General features: G+C 46.2%; 1 protein-coding gene across 1 annotated transcript in view; it reads left to right on the top strand.

Moving 5' to 3' along the window:
- Nucleotides 1–13,521: 13,521 nt before the first annotated feature.
- Nucleotides 13,522–18,184, top strand: part of LOC121579686 (eukaryotic initiation factor 4A-I) — a 63,480-nt gene continuing 58,817 nt past the window's right edge. Inside the window, exon 1 of the mRNA XM_041894487.2 lies at nt 13,522–13,665. Coding sequence (XP_041750421.1) covers nt 13,643–13,665 — 23 coding nt within the window. The 5' untranslated portion in view covers nt 13,522–13,642. The remainder of the gene's footprint in view (nt 13,666–18,184) is intronic.

Genomic DNA, 18,184 nt, shown 5'->3' on the forward strand with positions numbered 1-18,184 from the left:
GACTGGCGACGCGCACCACTGGCTTGGTGCGAGGAGCAGGAACAGGCCGGGCCGGAGTGGCGACGCGCACCACTGGCTTGGTGCGAGGAGCAGGAACAGGCCGTGCCGGACTGGCGACGTGCACCACCTGCTTGGTGCGAGGAGCAGGAACAGGCCGTACCGGACTGGCGACGCGCACCACCGGCTTGGTGCGAGGAGCAGGAACAGGCCGGGCCGGACTGGCGACGCGCACCACCGGCTTGGTGCGAGGAGCAGGAACAGGCCGGGCCAGACTGGCGACGCGCACCACCGGCTTGGTGCGAGGAGCAGGAACAGGCCGGGCCGGACTGGCGACGCGCACCACCGGCTTGGTGCGAGGAGCAGGAACAGGCCGGACTGGCGACGCGCACCACCGGCTTGGTGCGAGGAGCACGAACAGGCCGGGCCGGACTGGCGACGCGCACTACTGTCTTGGTGCGAGGAGCAGGAACAGGCCGGGCCGGACTGGCGACGCGCACCACTGGCTTGGTGCGAGGAGCAGGAACAGGCCGTACCGGACTGGCGACGCGCACCACTGGCTTGGTGCGAGGAGCAGGAACAGGCCGGGCCGGACTGGCGACGCGCACCACTGGCTTGGTGCGAGGAGCAGGAACAGGCCGGGCCGGACTGGGAACATGCACCACTGGCTTGGTGCGAGGAGCAGGAACAGGCCGGGCCGGACTGTGGAGGCAGACTGGAGGTCTGCAGCGGAGAGCTGGCACAACCCGTCCTGGCTGAATGCCTACTTCTGCACAGTATGTGTGAGGCATCAGCACAGGACGCACTGGGCTGTGCACGCGCACTGCCGATACAGTTCGTAGAACTGGCGCAGGATATGCTGGACCGAGGAGGCGTACTGGAGACCAGGAGCGTTGAGCCGGCACACCCCGTCCTGGCTGGATGCCCATCTTCGCACGGCACGTGCGTGGTGCAAGCACAGGACGTACAGGACTGTGCCGGCGCACTGGCGACACAGTACGTAGCTCCGCATAACCCGGAGCCTGCCCAGTCATACGCTTCTTCGCGTGAGTACGGGGAGTTGGCTCTGCTCTGACACTAGGCTCCGCCAACCACCCTGTGTGCCCCCCCCCAAATTTGTTTTATTGGGGCTGCTTCTCGGGCTTCCTCCTCGACCGGCCTCCTCCGTGTTGCCGTTGCACCTCTCCTGCCTGGGCATCTACCTTAGCCCATGGTCCTCTCCCCGCAAATATCTCTTCCCATGACCACAAATTGCCCACCTGTGACATGGCTATTCACGTTCGTTGAATGACAGGTCAGACCAAGGCGCAGCGTGATATGCGTACATGTTTATTAACTTATCAACACAATGACAAAACAACAAACGAAATGTGAAGTCCAAGGTAGATACAACAAACCTTAACCGGAACAAGATCCCACAACTACACAGTGCCAATAGACTGCCTAAGTATGATCCCCAGTCAGAGACAACGAGCGACAGCTGCCTCTGATTGGGAACAACACCGGCCAACATAGATCCACACATACTAGATCGACAACATAGAATAAACACAACAAAGAATATACACACCCTGACTCAACATATACGAGTCCCCTGAGTCAGGGCGTGACAGTCATGCTTATCAGTAATTTGCATTATTTTGTGGAATTAAATTGTCTTGTGTGTACTTTTGTTTGTCATCATGTAAGTTATTTTTCCAGTAACTATTTATCCAACACAACTATAACACACGCATAGTATAGGCCTACAGAACCTATTTTAAGGGGGATTTCTCCTGCTGCTCCTCAGTTGGTTGCTGCTGGAGTAAAACATGCTTTTATAAACCCATTCATTCATTGCACAACGATTCAAAATGCAATCGCATGTTAAAAACTGTTTTGGTGCAAGATTTTAAATAGTTACTATTTTTATTTCTCAACTGATAATTGAAGTGCGTCTCCCATTCACCATTCAAGTGCAGGCAGCAGACTATCAGCACGTCACCCACCACTTTACAATGTGAGCTGGAGGCAGTATGCATTTTGAAAACATACTTAATTGTTTGAAACCTGAATGTTTTATTTCATATTATAAGGCATGTCTTACCTTGCTTCGAAGTAGCCTATATGCAAAATCCCACCATGGAAACGTGGAGGCGCGTGAGTTTAAAGTTTGGGAAGCTTACAATTTATCCTACCATTTCTACCGTTTTACGTGCCAGTTTTGATTTTCATATGCCCATTTTCTTGGAACAGTTTAATTTGAATAATAACCTTTTTGTTTCTCAAAATCATTGTCACGTGGTTAATCATAAAAATCTGATATAAATAATAAAAATCTAAAAGTTAAAAGTCAACCAATGCGATATCACCAACCTCTGCCATATGGACACATTGATACACCGTGATCCATTGGCGGCTAAAGAAATGAGCACATTGAACTCATCACAGCCTATAGGCCAATGCAGCAGTAGGCCTATAAATTCCATTTCTCTTTCACACAGAGGATTGGTGATTATTGAGGGGAAGATTGTTGGAAATATTTTTCAAATAGCTTCCTGTGAGGAACTATAGTTTTAATATACTATATACATAACTATGTGGACACCCCTTCAAATTAGTGGAGTTGGCTATTTCAGCCACACCGTTGCTGACAGGTGTATAAAATCGAGCACACAGCCATGCAATCTCCATAGACAAACATTGGCAGTAGAATGGCCTTACTGAAGAGCTCAGTGACTTTCAACGTGGCACCGTCATAGGATGCAACCTTTCCAACAAGTCAGTTCTTCACATTTCTGCCCTGCTAGAGCTGCCCCGGTCAACTGTAAGTGTTGTTATTGTGAAAGAGCTGCCCTGGTCAACTGTAAGTGCTGTTATTGTGAAGTGGAAACTTCTAGGGGCAACAACGGCTCAGCTGCGAAGTGGTAGGCCACACAAGCTCACAGAACGGGACCGCCAAGTACTGAAGCACGTAACGCATAAAAATCGTCTGTCCTCGGTGGCAACACTCACTACCGAGTTCCAAACTGCCTCTGGAAGCAACGTCAGCACAATAACTGTTCGTTGGGAGCTTCATGAAATGGGTTTCCATGGCTGAGCAGCCGCACACAAGCCTAAGATCAAAATGTCAAGCGTTGGCTGGAGTGGTGTAAAGCTCGCCGGCATTAGACTCTGGAGTAGTGGAAACATGTTATCTGGAGTGATGAATCACGCTTCAGCATCTGGCAGTCCGATGGACTAATCTCGGTTTGGCGGATGACAGGAGAACGCTACCTGCCCCAATGTATAGTGCCAACTGTAAAGTTTGGTGGAGGAGGAATAATGGTCTGGGGCTGTTTCATGGTTGGGGCTACGACCCTTAGTTCCAGTGAAGGGAAATCTTAATGCTACAGCATACAATGACATTCTAGTAGATTCTGTGCTTTCAACTTTGTGGCAACAGTTTGGGGAAGGCCCTTTCCTGTTTCAGCATGACAATGCCCCCATGCACAAAGCGAGGTCCATACAGAAATGGTTTGTCAAGATCGGTGTGGAAGAACTTGACTAGCCTGCACAGAGAGCCCTGGCCTCAAACCCATCGAACACCTTTGGGATGAATTGGAATGCCGACTGCAAGCCAGGCCTAATCGCCCAACATCAGTCCCCGCAGCAATGTTCTAACATCTAGAGGAAAGCCTTCCCAGAAGATTGGAGACTGTTATAGCAGCAAAGGGGGGACCAACTCCATATTAATGTCCATGATTTTGGAGCAGGTGTCCACATACTTTTGGTCATGTAGTGTATGTTTGTAAACTTACCATTAAAAAGTACCGTAATGATTGAGTGTCCATATAGCTGTACCATGATATTTTCACTGCTACTGAGTAAACCTCCAGTTGTTCTCCACTACTCCACCCGCTAAAATCTCCCCCCATCCCAAGTTGGGTTGTCGTCCCAGTGACTGGCAGACCAGCCCTGTCCACCTGGATCCTAGGGCCTTTGAGAGATTGGGACACATCCTTTAAAAAGAGCACACAGTGCCACCCACAGAACAGAAGCAGATGAACTGCCGAAAGCATTTTCAACGCCCTCACCTCGATTGTATTGTATACAGTTATAAAAAAAATATGTATAAACTCAGCAAAAAAAGAAACGTCCCTTTTTCAGGACCCTGTCTTTCAAAGATAATTTGTACAAATCCAAATAACTTCACAGATCTTCATTGTAAAGGGTTTAAACACTGTTTCCAATGCTTGTTCAATGAACCATAAACATCGTATATTGTCACTAACATCCCACACACACACACACACTCTCCCCACCCTTCTCCCACAAACAACCACAAGCTCAGATGTACAACGGTTGATGCATCCCTGACGCCAACTCAAGAGAAGACTTGATGTGCGAATGCATATACAGTTGTAGCTGTTTGAGAAGGCATTCTAAATTCAGCAAGAATGGGAAGAGTTGATTAACCAATGTCAAGTCCTAGCTGATGGAGCTCAGATACACCCCCCCCTACCCTGAAACACACACATGCTGGTCCCCCGTTGTGACCATTTTCCCGAGCATCTCCGTGCAGTCAAACCTTTTGAATATTTTGTGGCACTAGTACCACAATAATTTGCCCCCTCTATGGTTGTCCGAGTGTGACCCCTCCCAATTGGTTACTGCAGCTAGTGTTGCCAGCACTGCCACTACCTGGGTGGGGGCACCCCAGTGGAATTCCCACCGGCTAGGTACAAGGTCGTCAAGGTTCTCATTAGCAGCAATGAGAAATTCCTTGTATATTATGCTCACCAAATCCGGGGGATTTGGCTTTGTAGGACCAACCCTGCCAGGCAGGCTCAGACTCTTGAGGGGCGGTGCTGCTTTGGTGGGTCTCTGACCGTGGTAATCTTTCTGTCTTGGCTGCGTATAGGCAACCTGCAGTAGGTCTATAAAACAGATACGGATTTCTCTAGGGTATATGGTTGGGGACCGTTCCATCATGATAGGACAATAAATAAACTATATTCATTATTTATTCTAAAATGTATATCCCATATATGCACAAAATTGAAAGCTCTCTTTGTCACAACTACTGCTCACAGGCACAAATGGGCTCTGGCATTTGCAACCATTTTAATTTTTCAGTCACTTAACTCCACACTTTTCCAAACACAAAAACACACACCCCACCTTCCATCACAATACACCCACACATACCCACATACTGTGCTTTCTATGTCCTCTGTTTGCTGTGTTTTTCTCCCTACCATGTTGATTCCTACCTAATTTCTGACTTTTTAGTACTTTTGTGGTCCAGTTGTATTATTTAAATAATTATCCTTTCTTCTAATGCTGTCTTTTATTTATACATACTATAAATAGAAAGTCGAATACTAATTATTTTACAACATTCCCTATCTTGAATGGTATAGTGTATTTGTAGTTTATTTCTTTATCAATTGTTTTCCAGTTTTTTTTTTATTACAATCCCTACCATGGATAGTATTGGGTGTTCCATTATTCGACTCCTCTATGACAACTTTGCATTATTTAGAATAGCCATGGAGTAGTCTTGGTGTCTCGGAACAGTTGGTTATCAATGTACAGTTTATCAACTACCAGAGCTACACGTTTCCCTTTTAGTCTATTCACCTTGAAAAGTGAGTACAGAACTTTTCGCCATTCTGCAATTTCCTTCAGGAACTGATCATTTATGCCTATTTTCGTGCCAGCGAGTCTTTTGCCCAGGCATTCTACCATTATTTTATCTTTAAAGAATGCACATTTGGCAACGATTGGGCGCTCGTATCGCTGTCTTCACTGTCTGAAACAGTGCACATGTTCGAGTTTTATTTTGTCGACAGTATCGCCTGGGATCTGTAGCGCTTTAAAAATGAATTATTTCACCACACTCTCAGGATCTTCACCATCATTTTCTTTAATACCGGTAAGTACCAGATTTTCTCACATACAGTGAGGGAAAAAAGTATTTGATCCCCTGCTGATTTTGTACGTTTGCCCACTGACAAAGAAATGATCAGTCTATAATTTTAATGGTAGGTTTATTTGAACAGTGAGAGACAGAATAACAACAACAAAATCCAGAAAAACGCATGTCAAAAATGTTATAAATTGATTTGCATTTTAATGAGGGAAATAAATATTTGACCCCTCTGCAAAACATGATTTAGTACTTGGTGGCAAAACCCTTGTTGGCAATCACAGAGGTCAGACGTTTCTTGAAGTTGGCAACCAGGTTTGCACACATCTCAGGAGGTATTTTGTCCCACTCCTCTTTGCAGATCTTCTCCAAGTCATTAAGGTTGAGGCTGATGTTTGGCAACTCGAACCTTCAGCTCCCTCCACAGATTTTCTATGGGATTAAGGTCTGGAGACTGGCTAGGCCACTCCAGGACCTTAATGTGCTTCTTCTTGAGCCACTCCTTTGTTGCCTTGGCCGTGTGTTTTGGGTCATTGTCATGCTGGAATACCCATCCACGACCCATTTTCAATGCCCTGGCTGAGGGAAGGAGGTTCTCACCCAAGATTTAACGGTACATGGCCCCGTCCATCGTTCCTTTGATGCGGTGAAGTTGTCCTGTCCCCTTAGCAGAAAAACACCCCCAAAGCATAATCTTTCCACCTCCATGTTTGACGGTGGGGATGGTGTTCTTTGGGTCATAGGCAGCATTCCTCCTCCTCAAAACACGGCGAGTTGAGTTGATGCCAAAGAGCTCCATTTTGGTCTCATCTGACCACAACAAATAAAATCCAGAAAAAACACGTCAAAAATGTTGTAATTGATATGCATTTTAATGACGGAAATAAGTATTTGACCCCCTCTCAATCAGAAAGATTTCTGGCTCCCAGGTGTCTTTTATACAGGTAACGAGCTGAGATGAGGAGCACACTCTTAAAGGGAGTGCTCCTAATCTCAGCTTGTTACCTGTATAAAAGACACCTGTCCACAGAAGCAAATCAATCAATCAGATTCCAAACTCTCCACCATGGCCAAGACCAAAGAGCTCTCCAAGGATGTCAGGGACAAGATTGTAGACCTACACAAGGCTGGAATGGGTTACAAGACCATCGCCAAGCAGCTTGGTGAGAAGGTGACAACAGTTGGTGCGATTATTCGCAAATGGAAGAAACACAAAATAACTGTCAATCTCCCTCGGCCTGGGGCTCCATGAAAGATCTCACCTCGTGGAGTTGCAATGATCATGAGAACGGTGAGGAATCAGCCCAGAACTACACGGGAGGATCTTGTCAATGATCTCAAGGCAGCTGGGACCATAGTCACCAAGAAAATAATTGGTAACACACTACGCTGTGAAGGACTGAAATCCTGCAGCACCCGCAAGGTCCCCCTGCTCAAGAAAGCACATATACAGGGCCATCTGAAGTTTGCCAGTGAACATCTGAATGATTCAGAGGAGAACTGGGTGAAAGTGTTGTGGTCAGATGAGACCAAAATCGAGTTATTTGGCATCAACTCAACTCGCCGTGTTTGGAGGAGGAGAAATACTGCCAATGACTCCAAGAACACCATCCCCACCGTCAAACATGGAGGTGGAAACATTATGCTTTGGGGGTGTTTTTCTGCTAAGGGGACAGGACAACTTCACGCATCAAAGGGACGATGGACGGGGCCATGTACCGTCAAATCTTGGGTGAGAACCTCCTTCCCTCAGCCAGGGCATTGAAAATGGGTTGTGGATGGGTATTCCAGCATGACAATGACCCAAAACACACAGCCAAGGCAACAAAGGAGTGGCTCAATAAGAAGCACATTAAGGTCCTGAAGTGGCCTAGCCAGTCTCCAGACCTTAATCCTATAGAAAATCTGTGGAGGGAGCTGAAGGTTTGAGTTGCCAAACGTCAGCCTCGAAACCTTAATGACTTGGAGAAGATCTGCAAAGAGGAGTGGAACAAAATCCCTCCTGAGATGTGTGCAAACCTGGTGGCCAACTACAAGAAACGTCTGACCTCTGTGATTGCCAACAAGGGTTTTGCCACCAAGTACTAAGTCATGTTTTGCAGAGGAGTCAAATACTTATTTCCCTCATTAAAATGCAAATCAATTTATAACATTTTTGACATGCGTTTTCCTGGATTTTGTTGTTGTTATTCTGTCTCTCACTGTTCAAATAAACCTACCATTAAAATTATAGACTGATCATGTCTTTGTCAGTCGGCAAACGTACAAAATCAGCAGGGGATCAAATACTTTGTTCCCTCACTGTAGATGTAGTCTGTATTTCAAGTAACGCTTCTCTCAGAAACATGTTCTCCTTTTGAAGTTCATTAACGTCCGTTTCAATAGTATTGACTCTACCTTTTAGCTTGTTTGTTTCTTTCTCCATTGTTGCAGCTTTTTCCTCACTCATCTCGAGGCTCGCCTTCAACTCCTTTATGTCTTTACTGACTAGCTCAAATATGCCCAATTTATCATTTAATCGAATTTAGGGAGTCGGTTTCTACACTTACCATTCCTGGTGGTGAAAAGCATAAATTGTCTGTGTCCGTCGAGGAGTCTCGTTTTTGGGGGGGGATTGGTTCTCCATGCTGACTCTCCGACATGTTTCGGTGTTGATTGTATTGGTGATATTTGTCAATACATTTCTCTAGCCTCATAATTGGTTTTGTGTTGTTATCGAGATTGAATGTTATTGCCTACAAGTATGTGGAGTGAAGTGCTAATATTTAGTCAAATTTACAGATATTGAATATTACGTTTTTATCTTGAGGCATTCTTGAGGCATCGCCGTCTTCAGTCTGCCATTTTCCATGTTCTTTGGCTGGTCATTTGTTAGTGGGCTGTAGCCTCAGGCCTTTGTCTCTTAATTCTCTGACCCCTCCCCTCTCTTCCAATGAGCCAGTGCCTGAGAATTTAACATACAGTGCATTCTGAAAGTATTCAGACCCCTTGACCTTGTCCACATTTTGTTACATTACAGCCTTATTCTAAAATTGATTAAATCGTTTTTTTCCCCCTCATCAATCTACACACAATACCCCATAATGACAAAGCAAAAACAGGTTTGATTTTTTTGTGTGCAAATGTATAAAAAATAAAAGACTGAAATATAACATTTACATAAGTATTCAGACCCTTTACTCAGTACTTTGTTAAAGCACCTTAGGCAGCGATTGAGTCTTCTTGGGTATGACGCTACAAGCTTGGCACACCTGTATTTGGGGAGTTTCTCCCATTGTTCTCTGCAGATCCTCTCAAGCTCTGTCAGGTTGGATGGGGAGCGTCGCTGCACAGCTATTTTGAGGTCTCACCAGAGATGTTCGATCGGGTTCAAGTCTGGGCTCTGGCTGGGCCACTCAAGGACATTCAGAGACTTGTCCCGAAGCCACTCCTGCGTTGTCTTGGCTGTGTGCTTAGGGTCGTTGTCGTGTTGGAAGGTGAACCTTAGCCCCAGTCTGAGGTCCTGAGCAGTCTGGAGCAGGTTTTCATCAAGGATCTCTCTGTACTTTGCGCCGTTCATCTTTCCTTCGATCCTGACTAGTCTCCCAGTCCCTGCCGTTGAAAAACATCCCCATGATGCTGCCACCACCATGCTTCACCGTAGCCAGGTGATTAGCGATGCCTGGTTTCCTCCAGACGTGAAGCTTGGCATTCAGGCCAAAGAGTTCAATCTTGGTTTCATCAGACCAGAGAATCCTGTTTCTCATGGTCTGAGAGTCTTTAGCTGCCTTTTGGTAAACTCCAAGTGGGCTGTCATGTGCCTTTTACTGAGGAGTGGCTTCCGTCTGGCCACTCTACCATAAAGGCCTGATTGGTGAAATGCTACAGAGATGGTTGTCCTTCTGGAAGGTTCTCCCATCTCCACAAAGGAACTCTGGAGCTCTGTCAGAGTGACCATCAGGTTCTTGGTCACCTCCCTGACCAAGGCCCTTCTCCCCCGATTGCTCAGTTTGGCCAGGCTGCCAGCTCTAGGAAGTCTTGGTGGTTCCAAACTTCTTCCATTTAAGAATGATGGAGGCCAATGAGTTCTTGGGGACCTTCAGATATGTTTTGGTACTCTTTCCCAGATCTGTGCCTCGACACAATCCTGTCTCAGAGCCCTACGGACAATTCCTTGAACCTCATGGCTTGGTTTTTGCTCTGACATGCACTGTCAACTGTGGGACCTTATATAGACAGGTGTGTGCCTTTCCAAATTATATCCAATCATTTTAATTTACCACAGGTGGACTCCAATCAAGTTGTAGACACATCTCAAGGATGATCAATGGAAACAGGATGCACCTGAGCTCAATTTTGAGGCTCATAGGAACGTGTCTGAATACTTATGTACATAAGGTATTATTTTATTTATATATACATTTGCTAAAAATTCTAAAAACCTGTTTTTGCTTTGTCATTATGGGGTATTGTGTGTAGATTGATGAGGCATTTTTTTAATGTAATCAATTTTATAATAAGGCTTTAACATAACAAAATGTGGAAAAGGGGAAGGGGTCTGAATACCTTCCGAATGCACTGTAGCTGTCATGGTTCCACCTGTCATCAGAGGGTGACAGAGACCTTCCTAGAGAGTATTATGACACAGGTGTTTTCTATTTTCTAATTATGAGGTGTGTTTTCTGTTTCCCTTTGCAGTAGCTTGATTCGTTTCTCATGTGTGTTTGCCTCCTGAGTAAGTTCTCTAGTCCTAGTGTTTGTTGTTTTCGCAGCGTTACTGTAATCCTGCTGTTACCTATTCTCAGTAAAGTATTTACGTTTACTTTTACCACTAAGTTCTCGTTTGGTCTATTCTTTGCTCCTGGGTTCAACCTCATCATGTCACAGCAAGCTACTGCCACCAACATGGACCCAGCAGAGATCACCCTCATCAAGAATGTTATAGCCCACGAAGGAGCACTGTTGGGACGGCAGCAAGAACAACTCTCCCAAATATCTGAGACCCTTCAGGCACTTACCGATTCCCTCCTACCATGGCCCAACACCAACCCAGGAGGAGCCAATGCCCAAGTCTCATCGCCCAGTACTATAGGCGTCGCCATAGTTCCTCCAGGGAACCTGGACTGGGAACCCAAGATCCCTGCCCGTTAGCGGTACGACGGTCACCCGGGAGGATGCAAGGGGTTCCTTACTCAGTGCTTTCTGGTGTTCGAGTTACAGTCCTCCTTGTTCAACACCGATCGAGCCATGATCGCATTCATCATCTCTCTACTCTCGGGCAGGGCCCTGGCATGGCTACGGCGATGTCGGAACAGCAGCCACCATCCTGCAGCTCCATATTGGTCTTCACCGCCGAGTTGCGATGCGTCTTCGACCACCCAGAAGGCTGACGAGAAGCAGCAAACCGAAAGTTCAGACCCCGCCAAGGGGCCAGACCAGTGGCTGACTTCGTCATTGAGTTCTGCACCCTCGCCGCCGAGAGCGGGTGGAATATGGAGGCACTGGTTACCACTTTCCACCAAGGTCTGTCTAACCCCATCAAGGATGAACTGGCCGCTCGAGAACTCGGAGAGGACCTCGAGTCACTGATAACACTGGCAATCAGGTTTGACAACCGCACCCGAGAACGTGTGAGACAGCGCCTTTTTGACACCCCCTCGGTATCCCGGTTTCCTGAGCACCCCAAGCCCCCCAAGCCCAGCATTGAGGAACCCATGCAGCTGGGACGCACACGTCTGAGCCTACAGGAACCTGAGGGCGCATGCGCGAAGGCTGCTGCCTCTGTTGCGGAAGTCTCTGCCATCTCCGTGCTACATGTCCAGAGTTGATGGGAAACGCCAGGGCTCGCCAGGTCAAGGGGAGACCCTGACGAGCTGTGCAGTTCCTCCCTAGCTACCCAGTCACCGTCTGTCACTACCCGCAACCCTCCATTGGGACAACTGTCAGCACCACCTTCAAGCCTTTGTGGACTCTGGGGCCGCGGATAATTTCATGGACCAAAACTACAAATCCCCTGCATGAAATGTCCTATCCCTCTGCAGATTCAAGCGCTCGATGGGCGCCTCATCGGCTCCGCCCAGGTGGAGTATCAGACCAAGCCCATTCTACTGCAGGTTGGAGTGAACCATTCTGAGACTCTTAGCTTTCTTTTGATCACTACTCCCGAGAATCCTCTGATCCTAGGGTACCCCTGGCTAGTGCTCCATGACCCACTATTCTCCTGGTCCACTGGACACCTGCTAGACTGGGGCAAGAACTGCCTAACCAAGTGTCTGAGACCTCCACCAAGAGCCTTGCCACGTTCTCCGGCATCCCTCGAAGACCAGGACCTCTCAACTCTCCCTCCTGAGTACTTCGACCTCCAGGAGGTTTTCAGTAAGAGGCAAGCCGCCACCCTTCCCCCTCATCGTCCATAGAACTTCTACCCGGCTCCACACCTCCTCGGGGCCGGCTGAACTCCCTCTCGGCCCCCAAAGCAGCTGTCATGGACAATTACATCTGGGAGTCGCTGGAGGCAGGGTTCATTCGCCCTTCTACATCCCCAGCTGGTGCAAGCTTCTTCTTCGTAGGTAATAGGGATTGGGGTCTGCGTCCCTGCATTGATTATAGAGGGCTGAACAGGATTACCATTAAGAATCATTACCCTCTAACCTGATGTCCGCCACCTTGGAGTTGGCTCAAGGGGCCCAATTCTTCATTAAGCTGGACCTCCACAACACTTACAACCTGGTGAGAGTCAGGGAGGGTGATGAATGGAAGACTTCCCTTAACACCCCTAGTGGCCACTCTGAGTATTTAGTCATGCCCTTCTGATTTCCTAACTCACCGGCAGTCTTCCAAGCATTGGTCAATGACACGCTTAGGGATATGTTGAATCGGTTCGTCTTCGTTTACCTCGACGACATCCTGATCTTTTCCAAGACCCTTCCGGAACACTTCCTGCATGTCCGCCAAGTCCTGAGGCGTCTCCTGCAGAGCGAACTACACGTCAAGATTTAGAAATGTGAGTTCCACGTATCCCAAGTTTCTTTCCTGGGTCACATTATCTCTACCACCGGCATCCAAATGGAGCCTGTTAAGGTTAAGGCAGTCACCGACTGGCCCCGTCCTGCCTCACTCAAACAAGTCCAGCGGTTCCTCGGGTTTGCCAAAACAACAATCAATTTTTATATATATAGTTATTTGTTTTCCGTTATTCCATTTCCAATTTTGACACAATAAATGAGAAAACAAGTTGTTTTCCGTTTTTCCACTCTGTTTTGAGTTGGAATTCAAAATAATGAAATGATGAACATATACACGGATCTTTCTCGAATATTTTCGGTTTTGTTGGTGACCCACTCTTTGATAGTATGCACATCTCTCTCATGGTGTGGCTTTAAAATATGTATTTCATTATTCTGGAGAAAGAAAATCTAGCCAGACCATTACTGTTTTCAGCACCTTTGGCCAGGTACGGTACTGACAGCACTGTATTGTGTCATTCACTGGAGCCAAAATGGTGTCTACTGCGTCATAATTAAGAACTCCCAATAATTAATTTTTCCTTATGTTTCTTCCAATGGTGTTGTTGCAGGGGAGGAACAAAAAGACGAGTCCTTTCACTCCTATTTTGGTGAAAAAGGCGTAGACCACAAGTTTAGTGACGTCTTAGATACCCAATAAAATATCACAATGGGTGCGGCCAACGTTGAACGATAGTCCCCTTCTGCAATCAAAACTGTACTTTCCAGATCAGTTGTGGTACCTAAAACATATTCGCCCTTTGTGACAATGTCGGCAGATTATGAAGAAAGGTAAAGAGCCCAGCAAATTGTTTCACTCTTTTATTATTACCAGTAATACGTTGATAAAATAGCCGTCAGTCAAGCAATTCCGTGATTTTTTTTCGTTGTAAAATGTAGCATGCAATATTATCTAGCTTGCGTTAGCGATTTCCTTGTGCTGTAGTTTTAGTGCTAGCCAACGTTAGCAACTGTAAACTATCTTGTAGTAACTTAGTCTGGTTGGAGTCGCCAGCCAGGTCAAATTCCAAGCCGTTTGTACATTTTATCACGTTATAACATGTTAACTAGCTAGTTAGCGAATATTGTGCCCTGAATTGTAAACACTGATTTGCTGGTCAGCTCACTAATTGACTGACTTTGTTGAAGGCGAACTTCTAATCGGGTAACTAAGATAGTTAGCTAGCTAACGTTAGCTATAATTTGGCAGGCGAACACCATACAGAGGTTTGGGGAAAATGGTTGCCTGTCTCACCAGCGAGCCCCGCTATATGGTGCACAAATGCGTTTCTGCCCCAGTGAGTGTCTTTGGTCATGTTTAGCTACGTTGGCTAATAATCCCAAAACTCGCGCTAGTTTGCTAGGTAATTTAGTGTCTGGCTAACGATAACGTTACATTTCTTAGCTATCCCAAATGTTATGTGTACGAGCTTGTACAAAATGGAAGGATTTGCAAGGATAGGCCATTTGGTTGACTATTGAGAGTGATTGCTAATTCCAGCTAAATTAGTATGGTTATCCCTGCTGAATGTGTTGTGCCGTTTTGCTAGCTAACTATTAGTAGTAGGCGTTGAATCACGGGGTTTAAATTTCCCCTCGCGCCTAGCCAGCGAAGCCCAACCAATTTTGTTATCAACTATGACCACTCGGGCTGTTCTCTTCAAAACCTCTGTCTGAACACAATAAACGGTATTTGTATGGATGTGTTCAAGTCGTCAGCATTGGGAAGACGTGATCAAATGTATGAGAAACCACGTTTCCATCCACAGTTTTTGTGAGTAAAGTCATGAAAAAAAGAAACCATAAGTGTGATGGAAACAGGAAGTGTCGGTACAATGTTATTAATGTCTACAGACAATACCATGTCAAACGAACAAATTCTATTTGTGTCTGTAAAGTTAATTATGCGACGATTTGCTGTGGAAACGTTTTCTTGCACAATTGTTGCTAGAATAACCATGTGTAGGTACATTTCAGGGGTTATAGTTCTGTCACTGTATGGTTACATGCACACAATGTGATTGTGGATAGTTGGATTAATATAATAGTACTTTTTAAAATGGCCCTCCATCCACACCTTGATTGACCTGACTGTGTGGCATAGCGCCTTGTCCTGCTGGAAAAACCAATCCTCAGAGTTGGGGAACAATGTTAGAGCAAAAGGAAGCAAGTTTTCTTCCAGGACAACCTTGTACGTGGCTTGATTCATGCGTCCTTCACAAAGATGCGTCCCAGATCATCACCGAACCTCCACCAAATTTCACAGTGGGTGCGAGACACTGTGTCTTGTAGGCCTCTCCAGGTCTCTGTCTAGCCATTAGACGACCAGGTGTTGGGCAAAGCTGAAAATTGGACTCATCAGAGAAGATGACCTTACTCCAGTCCTCTAGGGTCCAATCTTTATGGTCTTTTGCAAACCTCAGCCTGGCTCTTCTTTGCTTCTCATTGATGAAGGGCTTTTTTCTAGCTTTGAACGAATTCAGCCCTGCCCCTACTTCACCCCAGCTGCTGTTTGCCATTATTTTTGTAGGTCACTTGATGTCATCCTACGGTTGTTGAGTGACATTCGAATGAGTTGGCGGTCATCCCGGTCATTAGAGTCGTTTTCGCCCTCTGCCGGTCTGTAGCGTTGTTGTCCCCAATGTCTGCTGCTTGACCTTGTTCTTATGAACCGCCAGTAAAGCCAGAATTGAACCCTTCTTTTCCTCACTCAAAACTTTCCTTTTCAACTCTCTTGGCATGGTCAATAGTTTTTGAGGTACTATTAGCACTGTTTTTGCCATCCAGCTGGTCCTATTGCAAGAGGATAGTGATGACCACAGCAATGGTTTTTATACTTTTCCACGTTAAATAAGATTTGGTTCAGGTGATCACCTAATCAGTACCTAATTCAGTAGAATGAGGTGTGCCTGTTTTGGAATTCAACCGACACTGGAATGGAATGGCTGTCATACATGTAGAGATGGTGATTTAAGAAACATTTGCAGTGGTCTCTTAATTTTTTCCACAGCTGTATATAAACGCATCAAAAAAAGAAACGTCCTCTCACTGTCAACTGCGTTTATTTTCAGCAAACTTAACATGTGTAAATATTTGAATGAACATAACAAGATTCAACAACTGAGACATAAACTGAACAAGTTCCAAAGACATGTGACTAACAGAAATGGAATAATGTGTCCCAGAACAAAGGGGGGGGTCAAAATCAAAAGTAACAGTCAGTATCTGGTGTGGCCACCAGCTGCATTAAGTACTGCAGTGCATCTCCTCCTCATGGACTGCCAGTTCTTGCTGTGAGATGTTACCCCACTCTTCCACCAAGTCACCTGCAAGTTCCCGGACATTTCTGGGGGGAATGGTCCTAGCCCTCACCCTCCGATCCAACATGTCCCAGACGTGCTCAATGGGATTGAGATCCGGGCTCTTTGCTGGCCATGGCAGAACACTGACATTCCTATCTTGCAGGAAATCACTCACAGAACGAGCAGTATGGCTGGTGGCATTGTCACGCTGGAGGGTCATATCAGGATGAGCCTGCAGGAAGGGTACCACATGAGGGAGGAGGATGTCTTCCCTGTAATGCACAGCGTTGAGATTGCCTGCAATGACAACAAGCTCAGTTCGATGATGCTGTGACACACCACCCCAGACCATGATGGACCCCCCACCTCCAAATCGATCCCGCTCCAGAGTACAGGCCTCGGTGTAATGCTCATTACTTTGACGATAAATGCGAATCTGACCATCACCCCTGGTGAGACAAAACCGTGACTCGTCAGTGAAGAGCACTTTTTGCCAGTCCTTTCTGGTTCAGCGACGGTGGGTTTGTGCCCATAGGCGACGTTGTTGCCTGTGATGTCTGCTGAGGACCTGCCTTACAACAGGCCTACAAGCCCTCAGTCCAGCCTCTCTCAGCCTATTGCGGACAGTCTGAGCACTGATGGAGGGATTGTGCGTTCCTGGTGTAACTCGGGCAGTTGTTGTTGCCATCCTGTACCTGTCCCGCAGGTGTGATGTTCGGATGTACTGATCCTGTGCAGGTGTTGTTACACGTGGTCTGTTTATGGTTCATTGAACAAGCATGGGAAACAGTGTTTAAACCCTTTACAATGAAGATCTGTGAAGTTATTTGGATTTTTACATATTATCTTTGAAAGACAGGGTCCTGAAAAAGGGACGTTTCTTTTTTTGCTGAGTTTGTGTGTATTCAGACCCCTTGACTTGTTCCACATTTTGTTACGTTACAGCCTTATTCTAAAATGGATTCAATTGTTTTTTTCCCCCCTCATCAATCTACAGATAATACCCCATAATGACAAAGTGAAAACAGGTGACAACACCTACTCATTCAAGGGTAGGCGCAGTGGTGCAGTGGTCTAAGGCACTGCATCGCAGTGCTAGCTGTGCCACTAGAGATCCTGGTTCGAATCCAGGCTCTGTCGTAGCCGGCCGCGACCGGGAGACCCATGGGGCGGCGCACAATTGGCCCAGCGTCGTCCAGGGTAGGGGAGGGAATGGCCAGCAAGGGATGTAGCTCAGTTGGTAGAGCATGGCGTTTGCAACGCCAGGGTTGTGGGTTCGATAAAATAATGTATGTGCTAACTGTAAGTCGCTCTGGATAAGAGCGTCTGCTAAATGACTAAAATGTAAATGTAAAATGGTTTTTCTTTTCTTTTTACTATTTTGTACATTGTAGAATAATAGTGAAGACATCAACAATGAAATAACACATGGACTCATGTAGTAACCAAAAAAGTGTTAAACAAATCAAAATATATTTGAGATTCTTCAAATGGCCACCCTTTGCCTTGATGACAGCTTTGCACACTCTTGGCATTCTCTCAACCAGCTTCACCTGGAATGCTTTTCCAACAGTCTTGAAGGAGTTGCCACATACAGTTGAAGTCGGATGTTTACATACACCTAGGTTGGTGTCATTAAAACTCGTTTTTTCAACCACTCCACAAATTTCTTGTCAGTGCCTCTTTTTGCTTGACATCATGGGAAAATCAAAAGAATCAGCCAAGACCGCAGAAAAAAAATGTGTACTCCTCCACAAGTCTTGTTCATCCTTGGGAGCAATTTCCAAATGCCTGAAGGTACCACGTTCATCTGTACAAACAATAGTACGCAAGTATAAACACCATGGGACCACGCAGCAGTCATACCGCTCTCTAGTAGGAGACGGGTTCTGTCTCCTTGAGATGAACGTACTTTGGTGCGAAAAGTGAAAATCAATCCCAGAACAACAGCAAAGGGCCTTGTGAAGATGCTGGAGGAAACAGGTACAAAAGTATCTATATCCACAGTA

Source organism: Coregonus clupeaformis, chromosome 13, assembly GCF_020615455.1.
Source record: "Coregonus clupeaformis isolate EN_2021a chromosome 13, ASM2061545v1, whole genome shotgun sequence".
NCBI classification, from domain to species: Eukaryota; Metazoa; Chordata; class Actinopteri; order Salmoniformes; family Salmonidae; genus Coregonus; species Coregonus clupeaformis.